The sequence below is a fragment of the Littorina saxatilis genome, linkage group LG17 (genome assembly GCF_037325665.1).
Source record: "Littorina saxatilis isolate snail1 linkage group LG17, US_GU_Lsax_2.0, whole genome shotgun sequence".
NCBI classification, from domain to species: domain Eukaryota; kingdom Metazoa; phylum Mollusca; class Gastropoda; order Littorinimorpha; family Littorinidae; genus Littorina; species Littorina saxatilis.
This window is the reverse complement of record NC_090261.1, coordinates 37,320,235-37,336,746: the sequence shown is the minus strand read 5'-3', so window position 1 is coordinate 37,336,746 and position 16,512 is coordinate 37,320,235. Positions and strand designations below refer to the sequence as shown.

At 42.6% G+C, this 16,512-nt stretch overlaps 1 protein-coding gene across 3 annotated transcripts in view; it reads left to right on the top strand.

Annotated features, from left to right (window-relative positions):
- The first annotated feature begins 514 nt into the window (after positions 1-514).
- Positions 515-16,512, top strand: part of LOC138951813 (serine palmitoyltransferase 2-like) — a 47,958-nt gene continuing 31,960 nt past the window's right edge. For 2 of the 3 annotated variants that reach the window (XM_070323364.1, XM_070323366.1), the window contains exons 1-3: positions 515-678; positions 3,952-4,122; positions 11,190-11,344. In XM_070323364.1, coding sequence (XP_070179465.1) covers positions 523-678; positions 3,952-4,122; positions 11,190-11,344 — 482 coding nt within the window. In that variant the 5' untranslated portion in view covers positions 515-522. Of the gene's footprint in view, positions 679-3,951; positions 4,123-11,189; positions 11,345-13,368; positions 13,524-16,512 lie in introns of all 3 variants that reach the window. The other variant, XM_070323365.1, reaches the window with a different exon arrangement.

The following is a 16,512-nucleotide window of genomic DNA, read 5'->3' as shown; positions in this document are numbered from 1 at the left end:
CTCTCTCTCTCACTCTCTCTCTCTCTCTTTCTCTCACACACACACACACACACACACACACACACACACACAGTATGATACAAGAATGAACGCTCTAGAATAAATCAATGACCCAGACCGCACTTATGAAATTAAAAGACCAGCGTAGTTATTTCCCTTGAAATACCAAGGTGCAACTATTTGATTGTCTACCTTTGTTGATACCGGTGCTGTTAGTTACACGCACACACGGTTATGTATGACGCAGTCGTTACGAAAGATTATGTCACGTAACATACAGATTTTACAACTGTGGGGAGTGTAATATCAATAAAAATCTGCATTTTTTCTTATTAATTAACTTTCTCTAACTCGGCAACTCTTGGATCCACGCCCTCCATCACATTCCGAGGGCAGATTAAAAACTGGGTCAAATGCCAAGAAGTAGTAGAAAAACAAGCGATTCTATTGGTTAAGGCAGGAAGAGGATTTGGGTGATTAACCAATCGCATATGCCGTATGACATTGCTTGCACCAGCCAAGATGGCCACTGGGAGGGGCGAAACACGGACGAGCACTGTGGAAAACACGAAAATGTCTAACGGCCAGCCCAGGAATTACACAAACGGGCACAAAAATGGACACACAAATGGATACAAGAACGGAACAAATGGAAAAACAAACGGAAAATCGGAGAAGGTAAAGTGAAATCGACTGCGATAACAGTCGCATTTTTTCTCCATGTCAACAAGTAATAATAGACTTGTAGCTGATTCATGCACATCAAGTCTGTCAAGTAGGAAGCACCTGCTAACCAGGTAGTTACGACAGAGTAGATCGCACAGATACACCAGACTATGTCTGTTCTCGTGTCAGAAAAATCTAGACAAGCATGTTCTATGAAAGAACCATTGAATCAGACATATATAATCGACTTGGGTTACCGACTTGATCAAGGTACACGCTGATGACAGAACTTGACACGCATGTTTACCTGTTCACGGTTATTGTGACACAATTCGTGACTATGTCCTAAACAAAACTACTATGATTCCTTCAATCAGTGAATCATGGTGAGACTTGGTGATCTACTGTGCAAGGTGGTCCATGATTTCATAACCTCATTAGACTAGAGTACTTGTTCATTCCTGTCAGTACAAAAATGCAACATGCTGTTATCAATATCAATGAAACCTTATCGCAACTCTCACTTAACCATAACTCTGAACCAGCCTGACCCTGCTATGTTATAACAATGAACAACACTGCCACTGAAGTTCGTTGCGGAGTTTTCCTTAAAAGTTAAATGCAACACATTACATAGTACAGTTGATCAGTACATTGAAATTTGAATGCAGCGCTCGTCACACATTTTACTCCAAAAAAAGAAAATAACTCATGCTGATATGGGTCATTCTCAGAAATGGTGGTCCAAAGTGTTACATACAAAGTAAAAAATAAAGTGTCAAGAATACAAAATAATTGTTTTTACTATGAAGTCTATACATAATAATGCAAAAATTAGACAAAAAGAGTAATTGGTTGCTAAATAAGAGACGTTTTAAAGTGTTGTATTTACGTGATGAATGTTGTAACATGGAAACCAAATTCCAACTTTAAACCACCTAAGCCTTCAATCCTTTGTGCATTTTTTATCAGTTCTGCAGTATTTTTGTGTTCTACCCAACACATTCTAGTTATGAAAGGTAAGGACTTCAACTAATATTGGTAAAAAATGACATTTGGAACAAAACTAAGGTGAATGTCGCAACACAGAAACGAAATGCTTGAACCACTTTCGGTTCCTGTGCGACAGACATGAATCTGCACTGTTTGGCCTTTCCTGCCGGCAAAACCCGTCTGACCCAAAATAACTACACAAAACACAATTCGTCAGAGTTTGCTGTATTTGTTGAAAGTTCCTGTTGCGTTCAGATTACCCATTTTAAGTACTTGATGAATGTCGAACATCGACAATCAGAGGATACGAAAACTTCTTAGCTGCTTTGTTCCGCAGGGGATATAGCTCAGTTGGTAGCGCGCTGGATTTGTATTCAGTTGGCCGCTGTCAGCGTGAGTTCGATCCCAGGTTCGGCGGAAATTTATTTCAGAGTCAACTTTGTGTGCAGACTCTCTTCGGTGTCCGAACCCTCCCCCCGTGTATTCTACATTGGGTGTGCACGTTAAAGATCCCACGATTGACAAAAGGGTCTTTCCTGGCAAAATTGCTTAGGCACAGTTAATAATTGTCTACCTATACCCGTGTGACTTGGAATAATACGTAATAGGCCGTGAAAGGTAAATATGCGCCGAAATGGCTGCAATCTACTGGCCGTATAAAATTTCATCTCACACGGCATCACTGCAGAGCGCCTAGAACTGTACCCACGGAATATGCGCGATATAAGCGTCATTGATTGATTGATTGATAAACTTCGCGCTTTGAGAGACTGTTTGCACTCGATATCCTTCCGACACTACATTGTCGCCATCCGCGGTGTGTAAGTTTGTGACAAAGCTTTGCAGGCTCGACAATTAAGTAAAAACCATCTTCAGTCGTAACGTAGGTCAGGAAACGACGCCATGAGTTTCAGCAAATGATATGATTCTGGTGTTTTCTGTGAATATTTGGCTGTGATTCAAAGGACTATTTTCTTGTTCGAACTTCCTGTGCGCCAAAGAACTAAAAATAGCCGTGATGTGGCAAAGTCATGGAGCACATTGCTGTCCGATGTTCGAATTTGAATACGAGTTTGAGTTTGAATACGATGCATTACGACATTCATAATTTTTTGTTCGAAGCCCGTAACTTCAAATTCAGCGTGAGATTTTGCAAAGATGTGTTGCTACGTCCAAGACTGAACTCCTGACTGTCGATTGCAGTAATTTGTTGGTGTTTGCATGTTTGCATTTAGCCATGAGACTGAACATATTGTTGATCACGAAAGTCGTGTAACGCTTCGGCGATCCGGAAACGGCCGAACTTCGCAATTGAAAAGCACACAAAAACAACACCAACGTATAGAAACCATTTTTATTGACATACAACAATGCTTTAATGTCTCAGGAATAGATTCAGATGAAAAAAGTCGTGGTAGAAATAATTTTAATTTACTTTTTCATGATTTCAAATGTGTCACCCCTACTCACTCTCACTGGACCACCATTTCTGAGAATGACCCATATATATATATAGGACTTGTTCCTACTTCCTGTTCCAATTGTATACACTGTTGAATGAAATATGTCATTGCCAGTCACTCACAATGCACTTCTAGTTCTAGCTTAATTTGACTGCTTAGCCATAAAAGTAGCCCCCCCCCCCCCCCCCAAAAAAAAAAAAAAAAGAACAAGAAATAAGAGAAGAAATAATGAGGCTAAAAAGAAGGGTTGAACAACTTGAAGCAGCCTGTATGCAACTGAGGTAAAAAAAAATTTAAAAAAGTAGCCATGGACAAGGCATCTGCATGAGTTGTATGCAGACAGTTGCATTCACTAAATCAGTCTGGTACTTGGCAAAGTGGTCACACCTGTGACATGTAACTTGTGAGTGCAACATTTACATACAGGTGTGATAATGATCTAATCAACACGGTGGACAGGTCTGACCGAACTTATAAATTATACGAAGTAGAATAATAGAAAGCAAACCCAGTTTATTATTATTAAATATTATGATGTAAACAATAAAGCAACTCTTGTACTACTAGTACTACACTCTACACTAGTGTACTAGGAGAACAATTAGGAAGAGATAGAAACGTTAGTGATATACACTGATAATGGTCTTCAACAAATAATTCATTGCAGTAACTGAGTAAGATTAAAAATGTGTTCTTTCCCCATGATTTTCCCTCTTAGTCTTAGTGAAGTTTTAGCCACAATTAAATTCCCTCGCTACATGTATCAGAATGAAAGCTCACAGTAACAATTTGCTTTTACTGTTCTTAAATCTTGTTCTTTTTCTTTTAGGGAGGAAGATGGCAGGATGATTTTGAAGAATACTTTGAAGAGACGCCATATCACATTGCCATTCTGACCTACCTGGGCTATGCTTTGATGGTGTTCATCGGGCATGTCCGTGACTTCTTGCGTTATTACGGTATCGAGCAAGACAAAAGCTGCACAGAATCAAACCAGGAGGTTGGTATTGATTTTGAAACAATCTTAATAAAATAATTGTACTTGTCAAACTAAAAGTAGAATGTCAACTGTCCTGAAGGTGGTAAAACCCTAAGTATTTTTTTCTAAAGTGAATGTAATGAGTAACTTTTCTAGTTATTAATATTAGTTGTCAAAATGAAAATTACTTTAGTTTAGTTTAACTTGCAAGGATGTTATTGTCTCATATCATCCCCAAAAATGATTGTATTGAATCAACTTTTTATTTGCATCTCTTAATCAGCATTTTGGTTGAACTTCCCAACATTTTTGTATGATTTAAATTTTGATGTAGTGCAATTTACACTGCAGGTAGTTAAAAAAAAGCAGTTACAAATCAAACCAGAGTTAATGTTGTTGGGTGGAAAATAGACTTAAGTGTTAGAGGAAATATAGCCTGTGCTTGTACAGTTGTAGCAATATGTGCATGTCCATGATACTGGGTAACAGTTATGGGACATGAGCACTTTGACAAAAAGTGTCAATAATGAAACTTAAACAGGCTTGTTCACATACAAAAGACCTGTTTTCAATCAGATATATTCCAAAGACAAAACAATGGAAGGTTCTCGAGCATCTATTTCATCACAACACATTGACAATTGGGTGGGGTGGACTGCGTGAAGTCAATTAGTGTGCTTTGCGTACATTTCAGAAGGAAACGAAACCAAGTGAGATCGGAAAATCGTCTGCGTTTATCGCCGATCATTGATATTTTTGAAAGATCTATTGTTCAATTGATTAAGTAAGTTATAATCCAGCATACAAAATAATGTTGTTGCTGTAAAGTGTGCACGTTAGTACTTTAGACAATTCAATAACATATTCTTACGTCAACTCACATAAATAGCATTAACTTCAGTTCATTGCTTAGGTATTGAAGTAGTACTCGACCCTGGTACAGGGGGAGGTAACTCCCAAAATAAAACAAAATCCGTAGTCACGGACAGGAGTCACCTCCCCTACCGGTAACCCACGCATGCGCGGGCCCTGCTACCGGCCGTCATTCCACCCACTTCAACACTCTTGACTATACGTGTTGTGGTACTCTGCCATTTGACCTTGGTTGTTTCGAGTCTTCTTCTGGTAAGACTGTTCTATTGTTTCTCGCACGCGTTGCCATTTTTCGGGTTACTTTCGCTTCTCTGTGAGTTTGTCACCACGTTGTTGTGTTGACACTTTTTGCAAATGGCGGACAAAGGCTCGAAAAGCAAATCCAAACAAATCTCGCTTCTCGCTTCCCCTGGGAAGGAGAAGGATAAGGATAAGGCCAAAGCCAAACCTAAGACACGTACCTCGGCAATTTTGACTCCGGCTAAGGCCTCGGTTGTGCAGGTTTTTGATCCGAACGAGTCTGCGTGTGTTTCGATTGACTCTACTTCGTCGGCACCGGTTTTTCGGCCACGGAAAGAGCGCGTCTCTCCTTTGCCTCGGTCTAGTGATACCGTGACGAGGGATGAAATGTTGGCGATGTTTGCTACGCTGAAGCAAGACTTACTTTCTCTGCACTCAGCTGAATCGAGGGTCGCTCCCGATCCCCTAGCGCCTGGCGTGGGGGGTGTGTCTTCGCTTGCGCGGTTACGTGCGTCAGCCACGATTACGTCGGCGGACATTGGGCCAGACTTTTCTCGTTCTCTGTTGGATTCTCCTGGTTTTCCAGGGGAGTTCGCGTTTTCAGCACCACCTTTTTCTAGCGCCTCGGCGTTGGGTAGTGTTTCTGAGAGTCCCCATCTTTTTGGGGGCTCGCACGTTCCCGTTTCCCCTGGTCTCGCTTTGGCGTTTCCTGCGGGGTCTCGGACGGCTCCTCCTCGGCTGCATACCGCCCTTGTGGCGGGTGTGCTGGGGAGCGGTGACGCGCGCCAGCCTGTTCCCCTGTGTTCAGCTTTGGCTGTTCCGGCCTCTGGGGGGCAGGCAGCAGTATCTCTCTTGTCTATTGCTGCAGAAACATGCAATAGAGGAGGTTCTCGACCACTCCTCCTTGGGATTTTACGGCAGAATCTTCGTCGTACCCAAGGTGTCCGGAGGGTGGCGCCCAGTCTTGGATCTTTCACCTCTGAACCGTTTTTTACGCAAAATTCGGTTCACAATGGAAACGCCAGCAACCGTCAGGGAGGCACTTCGCCCTGGAGATTGGGTGACGTCCGTCGACCTGACGATGCCTACTTCCATATCCTCATGCACGAAGCGGACCGGAAGTGGCTGCGTTTCGTGTGGGGGGATCGTGTGTTTCAATTCCGAGCCCTTCCCTTCGGGCTTTCGCTTGCCCCCTGGGTGTTCACCATGGTGGTGCGCCAGTTTTGCACCCTTGTGCGGCAGCACGGCGTTCGTCTCAGAGTATACTTGGACGATTGGCTGATCCTTCATCAGCAGGAAGCACTCTGTCACCAGCATACCCAGTTTGTTCTCGCCCAGGCACAGGCTCTCGGCTTTCAGATCAATCGAACCAAGTCCGAGCTGTCTCCGTCCCAGACCTTTACGTACCTGGGCATGGTATTCGATACACGGGAGTGGACAGTCCGCCCCACGCAACGTCGTATCGACAAACTGCAAGCCCTCCTGTCTTACCTGTTAGGGCAACGGTCGGCTCCAGTCAGGACGCTTGCGTCGGTACAGGGCCAAATGGAGTCCATGTCGACCCTTATCCCACTGGGCAGGGCACACAAGCGCCCATTTCAGGAGGCACTCAGTTCAGTCTGGAACCTGGCCTCTCAGGGATGGGATGTTTCAGTCCTTCTCGGGGACTGGTTTCAGCAGTCCACGCTTCAGTGGATGAACACTTCCTGGCTCATGCAGGGAGTGCCCCTAGCGCTACCTCCTCCTTCAATGCATCTCTTCTCGGACGCGTCTCAGAGGGGCTGGGGAGCGCACCTGGACTCACACACGACTTCCGGCCGATGGTCGCCAGAGCAGCTGCTTTGGCACATCAACCGCCTCGAGCTCGAGGCGGTCTTCTTGGGACTTCAGCATTTTGTCTCCGCCCTCCAGGGCAACCATGTGTTGATCCATACCGACAACACGACGGTGGCTGCTTACTTAAACAAGCAGGGGGGCTCTCGGTCTCAGCTGTTGTCCAGCCGAGCTTGCGAGATTCTTTCTTTCAGATTCTGATCTCGGCTCGCTATCTGCCCGGCTGTCTGAACGTCTTGGCCGACGCTCTCAGCCGCTCCTCTCAGGTCCTTCACACGGAGTGGACCATCACTCATCAAGCGCTCCTTCGCCTTTGGGCGCAAGTAGAGCGCCCGATGATCGATGTCTTTGCCACGAGATTCTCGCGTCGCCTCCCGATCTTCGTCTCTCCCTTTCCAGATCCGGAGGCGTGGAAGATTGACGCGATGGCGATCAACTGGACAGGGCTAGAGGCTTACGCCTTCCCTCCCACTCCGCTCATCGGAAGGGTCCTGCGAAAGGCCGACTTAGAGCGGCCTCGTCTTCTTCTCGTGGCCCCACGCTGGCCGAGTCAGCATTGGTTCCCGGACCTCTTGCGGCTCGCCTGCGGCTCGCCAGCGGCCCTCCGATCCCTCTCGGCCTCAGGCGAGGGGAGTTGCTTCAACCCAGGACGGGGATCCTGCACGATCGCCCCGAGTTCCTGGATCTTCACGCCTGGAGACTGTGCGGAGATCACTGAGGCGCTCAGGTGCCTCTGATCTCACTCTGGGTCTAGTCCAGAAGGCTCACAGGCGTTCCACCTCCTCTGTTTACTCGTCACATTGGCTCTCTTGGACTCGATGGTGTGCGGTTAACGACGTTAACCCGGTCGCTCCGCGATCGATGCAGGTCGCAAACCATCTGGCATGGCTCTCCTCTCAGGGTCGTGCTTCGTCTACTCTAAGAGTCCGCCGGTCAGCCATCTCTGTGACGCTTAAGCAACTTGGGCGCTCCATCTCCCTCGGGGGAGTTATCGCGAGTGTGCTGAAGGGCGCGGCCCTCAGTTCTGCAGCGGCGAGGACCTCGGTCCCGGCTTGGGATGTTCTTCTGGTACTAGAATTCTTACGTTCTAGTGCATTTGAACCGTTACAAGGCGCTAGGCTCTCTAATCTTACGCGTAAGACTCTCATGCTAATACTGCTCGCTTCAGCGCGGAGAGGTAGCGAGATCCACGGCCTTTCCGGCCTGAACCGTGACATCGCGTTTGAAAGAGACGGTTCTGTCTCACTGCGTTTTCGTCCCGATTTTCTCGCCAAGAATCAAAAACCGGACCAGCTTTCACCAGCTATTTCCATTCGGCCTCTCCGGGACATTTTGGCCCCCGGCGATCCGGATCTTTCTAATTGCCCGGTACGAGCGCTTAAGGCTTACTTGTCTCGCACCGCGCCGCTCAGAGCATCTACTCAGAAGTTGCTATTTATTTCGCTTAATACAGCTCGGAATAAAGACATAGCAAAAACCACGCTTACCAGATGGTCTTCCACACTTATAAGGCTTGCATATCAGTGGTGGCAGACCCAAGGGGGGGGGGGGGGGGGGGGCAGTCAGTTCTCCCTCTGCGATCGCCTCGAACTCATGAGGCTCGAGCGTGGGCAACTTCTTTAGCTGTCCTCAAGTCTGGTAGGATGGCGGACGTCCTCAACGCTGCTTACTGGACATCTCAGGACGTCTTTCTCAGCTACTACCTTCGGGACATTGCCAGCACTCGCCCGGACGGTACTAGCTGCCTCCCAGCAATGGTTGCCACAGGCCAGATACTTCCTAGAGAATAATGTGAGTATCCCACCGCCTTTATGTGCAATCTGCTATTTATGTGAGTTGACGTAAGAATATGTTGTTGAATCGAAAATTTCAAACATAAATTTTCATTTAATTAATATACTTACTCAACTCACATAGTTAATACCCTCCCAACCATCCCCGCTAACATTTTTATGTGTTACAGGTGTGTGTTTTCGTGGGGGAATGACGGGTTACCGGTAGGGGAGGTGACTCCTGTCCGTGACTACGGATTTTGTTTTATTTTGGGAGTTACCTCCCCATGTACCAGGGTCGAGTACTACTTCAATACCTAAGCAATGAACTGAAGTTAATGCTATTTATGTGAGTTGAGTTAGTATATTAATTAAATGAAAATTTATCTTTGAAATTTTCGATTCATTCTCCCTGAAGCGTTTATGGAAAAGAAAGTAACTTACAACAAGGCTTTTTTCAATTACATCTAAATCTGAAATAACTAAGTGTTATCAGACCTGGGAACCCATACGATTTCGCCGTATTCTGTACGCATGATTGTCGAGAATACGATCAGTACGGTCAGTGGGAAAAAAATACGACGAGAAAAATTCCTAGACTACTTTTATTCACAAGCCCATCTTGAAGCCGATCCAGTATTTTGACACATGATTACAGTTTTTGTCAGTAAAAATTGAAAAAAGGATTTGTTTTAAATGTACACAAGAATTGAACGGTTCGTCGGAAAGTGCAGTGAGCCTGTCAAACAGTTGAAGTTGACGGATTTCTTTCGTCCTGTGTGAATTCATAAACACTGCAATGGATTTTAAACACTGCAATGGATTTTAATCTTTTTTGTGGGGAATTAAAGTGTACAACAAAATAATGAACTGTAGCAGACGACAAAACTGCTGACTCTGACTGAACCGTGTACTTCGTCCGCCGCGCACTACGGAGGCTTTTTTTAAGGTATGGCACTGTTTTATCTTCTTTATCTTGCTTTTAAAAAAAAAGTGATCAGTTTGATCATTTTCGTTATCGCGAAAAAACGTTAACTCGAAAAAAAATATTGGTCCCTTTCATTTCGTGTAAAGCGATCTCGACTGTATAGGTAAACTTAATTAACGATGTGGCGGACGCGTGTGAAGCATGTTTGAATCATGGATGTTCAAATGCTGTGTGGAGTACGTTCATTTTTCTGAAAATACACCAAGTTTGTTTGAGAATACTCTAAGTGCAAAACAGGGGTTCCCAGGTCTGTGTAATATTATTTTCTGTGTTTTTATTGAAAAAATGTGTCCTAACCTAAAATCATGTGCCCCAACAAATGATCTTTGGTGTTTCTAACAAAAACACCATTGCATAGAAGTGAGAAACTTTATGTCCCATTTTTAAGCGCTATTTTGAGGCCATGCTTCGATAAACAAAAATATTAAAAAAATTCACAAACTCAACTTTTTTTGCAAACACGTTTTATTTCATCAGACAAAGTTGTCATACAGCACATGAAACCATCAACCATCAAAAGTCAAAGGCTTTGTGAGAGCAAGTTTATAGACCAGCAAAGTTAGTCACTCACTGATTTTGTAACTGTTACCCAGTACATGTATCACGGACGTGCACATATAATAAATTGAGCCTTAGAATTACTAGAAGTTGTCCCAAATGCTGATCTTTGGTTTGCTTACTACAGTATTTTTGTATTTTTACTTTGATTTTAGATGTGTGTTTAGGTACATTTTCCTTTCAGCTAGAAAGACCATTCCATGTGGAGGCTGAATCCAGACTACAATTTTTGACACCATTTGTTGCATTTCAAAAACCATGCCATTGGTACCCAGTGAACTTCTCTCTTCTTTTTATTATTTCTTTTTTAAGACATGAACGCAAAGAACTGCTTCAGTAGTATCTGTTGTGCTTACTATTTAAAATCAAAAATGATGTAAGTGCTGAAATACTTTTCAGATGAACAGCCGACTCTAAAATCCCCCACCACGTTAAAGCTCTTCTGCGATACCATGCTGCCTTTAGATCATTGTAATCAGCTTTAACGCTTTTTACATTGTCTGGCCCTATCTCCGTCAAAATTGTAATTGTTAGCACACAATGTGCGCAGTAACTGGTTTTAGCTAGTGAAAAAAGATATAAGTAAAAACGATTTAAGAGATCAAAAGAAAACAGCATCTTCTTTTATATTGGATAGTGAAGAATGCTGATACTAATTCGCTAAACGTTCTTCTGATACAGTGATGGACTTTTTTCAGTGCAGTTGATAGACTTTTTTCAGTGCATTTAGTCTTTTATTGAAGTTGGTTCTGTGCTGTTTATTGATTGACTTCTGTCTGTGCAGTTGGCTGATTTACTAATACCGAGTGTTGTTCTTTCTCCAGGACTATGTCCCTCTGTATCAGAACTGGGAAAGTTTTTACACGCGCAATGTTTACAGACGCATCCGCGATTGCTGGAACATCCCAATCGCCAGCTGTGCTGGTTCTCACATAGACGTGCAAGAGCGTGTGACACATGACCATGGGTGGAACTTCGAGTATGTTCGCACTAGATCTCTGTAGTGCTAGTTGTCCGATAGGAGGGGAGAAGGGGGAAATGGTGAGGAGGTGGATGGGCGAGGGATTAGTTTAGCTGCAGATCTGGATGGCAAGACGCTTCTCGTTCTAGTTGCAGCAATAAATATAGTAGTTGGTTCAATCCATCCCTTCCCTTCGCAAGTCTTCCTGTTTTGTGTCAAAATTGTCTTTGTCTGCGTTTTCATTCATCTTGCATGTTGTCGGTGTTTGTGTAGTTTGAACAGAGAGAAACTTCATGATTTTCTTGAGCTTTTCCAGATGCTAAATCAACATCAGTGTTGGGCATTGCTGCACATATTCTTGCGACTCAAATATTATGCATTGCCGTTTGCATTATCATTAATGTCAGTTGTTATTCTGGTGCTAGCAGCATGTAGACAGTGTACCTTTGTGCTTTTGGTGTCTGTTAGGAGGGTCATTTAGTTTGATGTTTTTTTTCTTCTTCTTCTTCTTCAAATACTGAGGAAATCCCTGTACACGGCAACTATCCTCATTTGGTTGGTGCGCCTAATTTCCCTAGAGTGAAAGATAAGGTGGATATTGTACCTATGGAGAAAAAAAACCGGAAACAAACAAAGCATGGATGGATTGGTAGGCAAGCTATTGGAAAAGCTCAAGTTGTCAGGAAAGTTGATCCAGCAAATTTTACAATTTTGCATGCTGCTAATCTTAAAGGTACTGAACTTGTCAAATCCAGGTGCACGGAGCCCCTGGGGCTTTTAGTCATACCTCAGGCAGCTATCCGTTAGAAGAACTACCAAGTTTCATTGACTTGCACCCAAAGAGTCGAGAACTGCGATTTTTTTAGGATTAATTTCCTACTCTGACCCGGCTGGTCTTGACCTATTTTTGGATCTAAATTTAGATCAGGTAGATCACCACATCATGCACAAAAAGACACATCACTACATGTAGCAAACTATGTCAGACATCATCATGAGTTTGTGTAAAACAAAATGGAGGCCGGAATCACTCAGTTGAATCGAACTCCGACCAAACACCACTTAATAACTAGGTTAATTTATGCACTCGCGTGAACAAGAAACTGTCGAGCTTCACAGATGTCGTCGTTGGGTAGTTTTGGGTTTGTTTTACTACCATAGGAGGATTTTTGAACTGTAAATGCACTCAGCTGCAACAAAAAAGGCACAGTGCAGCTCACAGCCTTCGTTTTGCGTTTTTGTTGCAGCTGAGTGCATTTACAGTTCAAAAATCCTCCTATGGTAGTAAAACAAACATAAAACTACCCAACCATGACATCTGTGAAGCTCGACAGTTTCTTGTTCACGCGAGTGCATAAATTAACCTAGTTATTACGTGGAGTTCGATTCAACTGAGTGATTCCGGCCTCCATTTTGTTTTACACAAACTCATGATGACGTCTGACATAGTTTGCTAGTGACGTGTCTTTTTGTGCATGATGTGGTGATCTACCTGATCTAAATTTAGATCCAAAAATAGGCCAAGACCAGCCGGGTCCGAGTACGAAATTAATTCGTAAAAAAATCGCAGTTCTGGACTCTTTGGGTGCAAGTCAATGAAACTTGGTACATGTAGTTCTTCTAACGGATAGCTGCCTGAGGTATGACTAAAAGCCCCAGGGGCTCCGTGCACCTGGATTTGACAAGTTCAGTACCTAGTTTAATCCTAGTTTCCCCTAGTACCAGTACATGCCGACATTTTTTGCAAGCTAATAATGCTGAAAATGTATGTTCTCCAACAGAACCCTTGCTTTTTGCTATTTTTTATCGACCGTATTACTGCATGCATTATATATGCTATGTAGCTTTCAATATATGTTTCTGAATATACCTGGGAGTTTGGACTGGAAGGGACGCAGATCCAGCATGTGGATTTGAGTGACGACGGTCGGAGAGAGGCAGATGACGGCACCTCCTGCATTCAGTTTCTCAAACTTTTTTGTAAAACCTAAACCAGCTGGTAGTTTTAAACAGTGTTTGTTCGCCTTGATTCTCTTATGCAGGGATTTAGCCCTCTCCTGGTATCATGGGAGAGCTTTTACACTCGAAATATGTACCGCCATGCTCGGGACTGTTGGAACCGGCCAATCTGCTCGGCCCCAGGAAGCACGTTTGACGTCATGGAAAGGGTTTCTCATGACCACAACTGGAACCTTGAGTATGACTATGAGACCTCCGTCTAGTGTACATGTGTGGATTTTTGCCCTTCACGTTTTTTTCTTTCTTTTGTTTTCTCTGCGCTAAAATCATTATCAGTGCTGTTGAGAGTGTAATCACTTTATCATTGGAGGTGCAAGATTGGTTTGCCTTATTCATTTCTTGCCAAACTGTGACTTGTGGAATCTCTGTCCTGTTATATTGACTCACCTTAATTACACTCCATAAGATCTGACATACAAAGGGCGTAAGCGCTCTAAATGCATACAATATGTGTGTGGGAATAAATGTTAGTGCCATGAGTGGATTAACCATATGAAATAGTCGTGGTCTGTTCCTTTTTGCTTGTATTTACCAGTAAAATCGAAAGAAAAGTTTCAATATTGATAACTGCGTTTATTCCGCTCTAGGCGTAATTTTTCAAAAGGTGCAATACGGAAGTCTCTGCAAATTTCACAGAAACACGAACTTGCAAGATAAAAGAAGACACATTTTTGTTAAAAAGTGTCTCATAACGCTTTGACGTCAGTTGATTAGACTTTTGAGATCAGATTAAGGACAGATATCCCACGGTTTGGGAAAATGTATGGGATCACAGTATACAGTGGCTGCTGTAAAATGTGTGCTTTGTTTAGAAAACAATCATGACTGCAAATTATTTGTCAGTCTTTCTTCTCACTGAATGTGGTGTGATTGTTTGGTTGTAGGGTGTCAGGAAACTGATGGTTTTTTTTACACCAGGTGTTTTAAAAGAGCATGCTGTGTGCAGATCTATGTATCATTCACTTGAGTGAAGCAATTGCCTGCATGGGCCTGTGCGTTGCCACCCAAAACGATGTTGACTGTAACATTTAATAATGACTTGAAGATGCAAATCCAACGCAGACATGTTAAGGTTCCTGTGTATTGCGGACATGAAGCAGAACACACAAGCAATACACTGAAAAAATATCAAACCTTTGACACTAAAACAGGCCTATTATTGAGGTTTATTGTCACACCAAGAAAGAATACATGTATGAATAATGAATAAGCCTTTAGTGTACTGTTTGTGTGTGCAGCTGAATTTACATAATTGTTTTGGTCTTGTGATTCCTCGAGGCTATGTCCTAGGGACCTGGTACTGACTGAGCGACTCGTAGCTTAATTGGTGAAACAGAAAAAACCCTCGATGTGTGAATTAAGTTTAATAGGAGTGTAATCAAGGGAAGAAAATTTCTATGATAATATCAACAGCCAGCTGCTTTCACTCAAAACAAAACAAGCCATATATTCAACGGTCAAAATATATATATATATATATATATATATCACTATCAGGAGCAGGGTTAATTCATGCTACAGACAAAAACCACCTTGTGCACAGATATTGATGGCATCATTTTTCTTGTCATTCTGAACATATTTGTTCCTTTAATCTCAGAGCAGTTAGCTGTAGATATTGGCTGTATCTAAATGTATTCCTGTAGAAGTGAATTCTGTTGCACTGTTTTGGTCGCGCAGAAGTTCCTGCTGTATTGAATTTTCAAGCTTTGACAATTTTTACCAGCTTACATTTTTAAAGTAGTCCACAGTTTTTCCTTTCATCTGTGTAGAGATTTCTTCTCCATACTAACAGATTTTTGTGGTTATTCACATTTTCCCTCTTCTGTACCAACAGCCTCGGCTGCTTATCCCCGCTCGTCTTCTGATTGGTTATACAAATTGTCGTCTGCTTTTATATGATATTTCCAGTTTGATGAGCTTATTCTTGTTCACAAACCGTATAACTGTTTTTTGATTATGAAGTGACAGGCGCCTAGTGGATAAGATGTTGGCCTTCAGTGTGGAAGGTTCAGGGTTCGAATCCCTCAACACTTACATTTTTGTTGGGATGCTTATATATTCCTACATGTATATATTATATGTCCGGCTTCTTATCATCTTGCTGTAGATGTTTAATTTCTAGAAAGAAAATTACGACTATTTTATGTGTTTTACTTTTAATAAAGCTAATCCGAGCTATCAGTATGTTTACTGCTGCAGATTATTGTGATGATACATGTATGAATGATTGAGCGTATCACTATTAACACCTTTTTCTTTGTCTCCCTTTTGGCTTTTTTAGGCCAGTGTGTTGTCTTTTTCGATTTTTCTTTCACCAAGTGTGCTTGATACATGTACAGCAAATATCACTGAACTAGAGTCATGGAGTGCATCTTTTTGTTTCTTTCTTCTGTTGTAATTTTTGCTGTTAATGTTCAGCAGCTTTACGCTTACGGGTGAACTAAGAATATGTGCACGCCTGTACCACATTTGTGGTGAATCAAGGCAGAATAGAAGTTGATTCATTCATGATCATAAACTTAAACTGATGGATGTGCAGAGGTCAGCATCAGTATGTCGAGTTTGATGCCTGTTTACAATAAATATTTCAGACCGTTTTTAGGCACACTACAACTTTTTGAGGCTGCAGGTATCACTTTTTCTTTTCTTTTCAGGTGATTTAACAGTTCTGAAAACTGTGTCAAAAACCAAGGTCCTGTAAATGATAAAATGATTTTGGAAAATTGTGCTAGTATAATAATCATTCCATACTTACATAATAACATCCTGAAAAAGGTAGTTTGCCAAAATATTGAAAAAGAAAAATCGATCTGGTTACTGAAGTGTTCACTTTAGTTTGATTGTGCCAGTATTCCTTTATTTAATCAAACAAGATGAAAATTGTCTGATTGAAACCCATATGTCGGAAATCGGCATCGTGCCGACACCGGGAGCACCAGATGTCAGCCGAATACTTGAAAGCTTAATTAAATCACTGTATGCATCAGCTTAAGTTCCCAAAACAATATGTGTCAGCTTGTGATGTTGGGTTATCAGCTTTTACCAGCTTGATATATGAATTATGATGTTCTGAAAATAATTTTGTCAGGGCTTTTGTGCACTGTGGAAGAGTTGTATTCCTTGATGGTGAGACATGAGATTAAGCTGAGCTATATCCCAGTGGC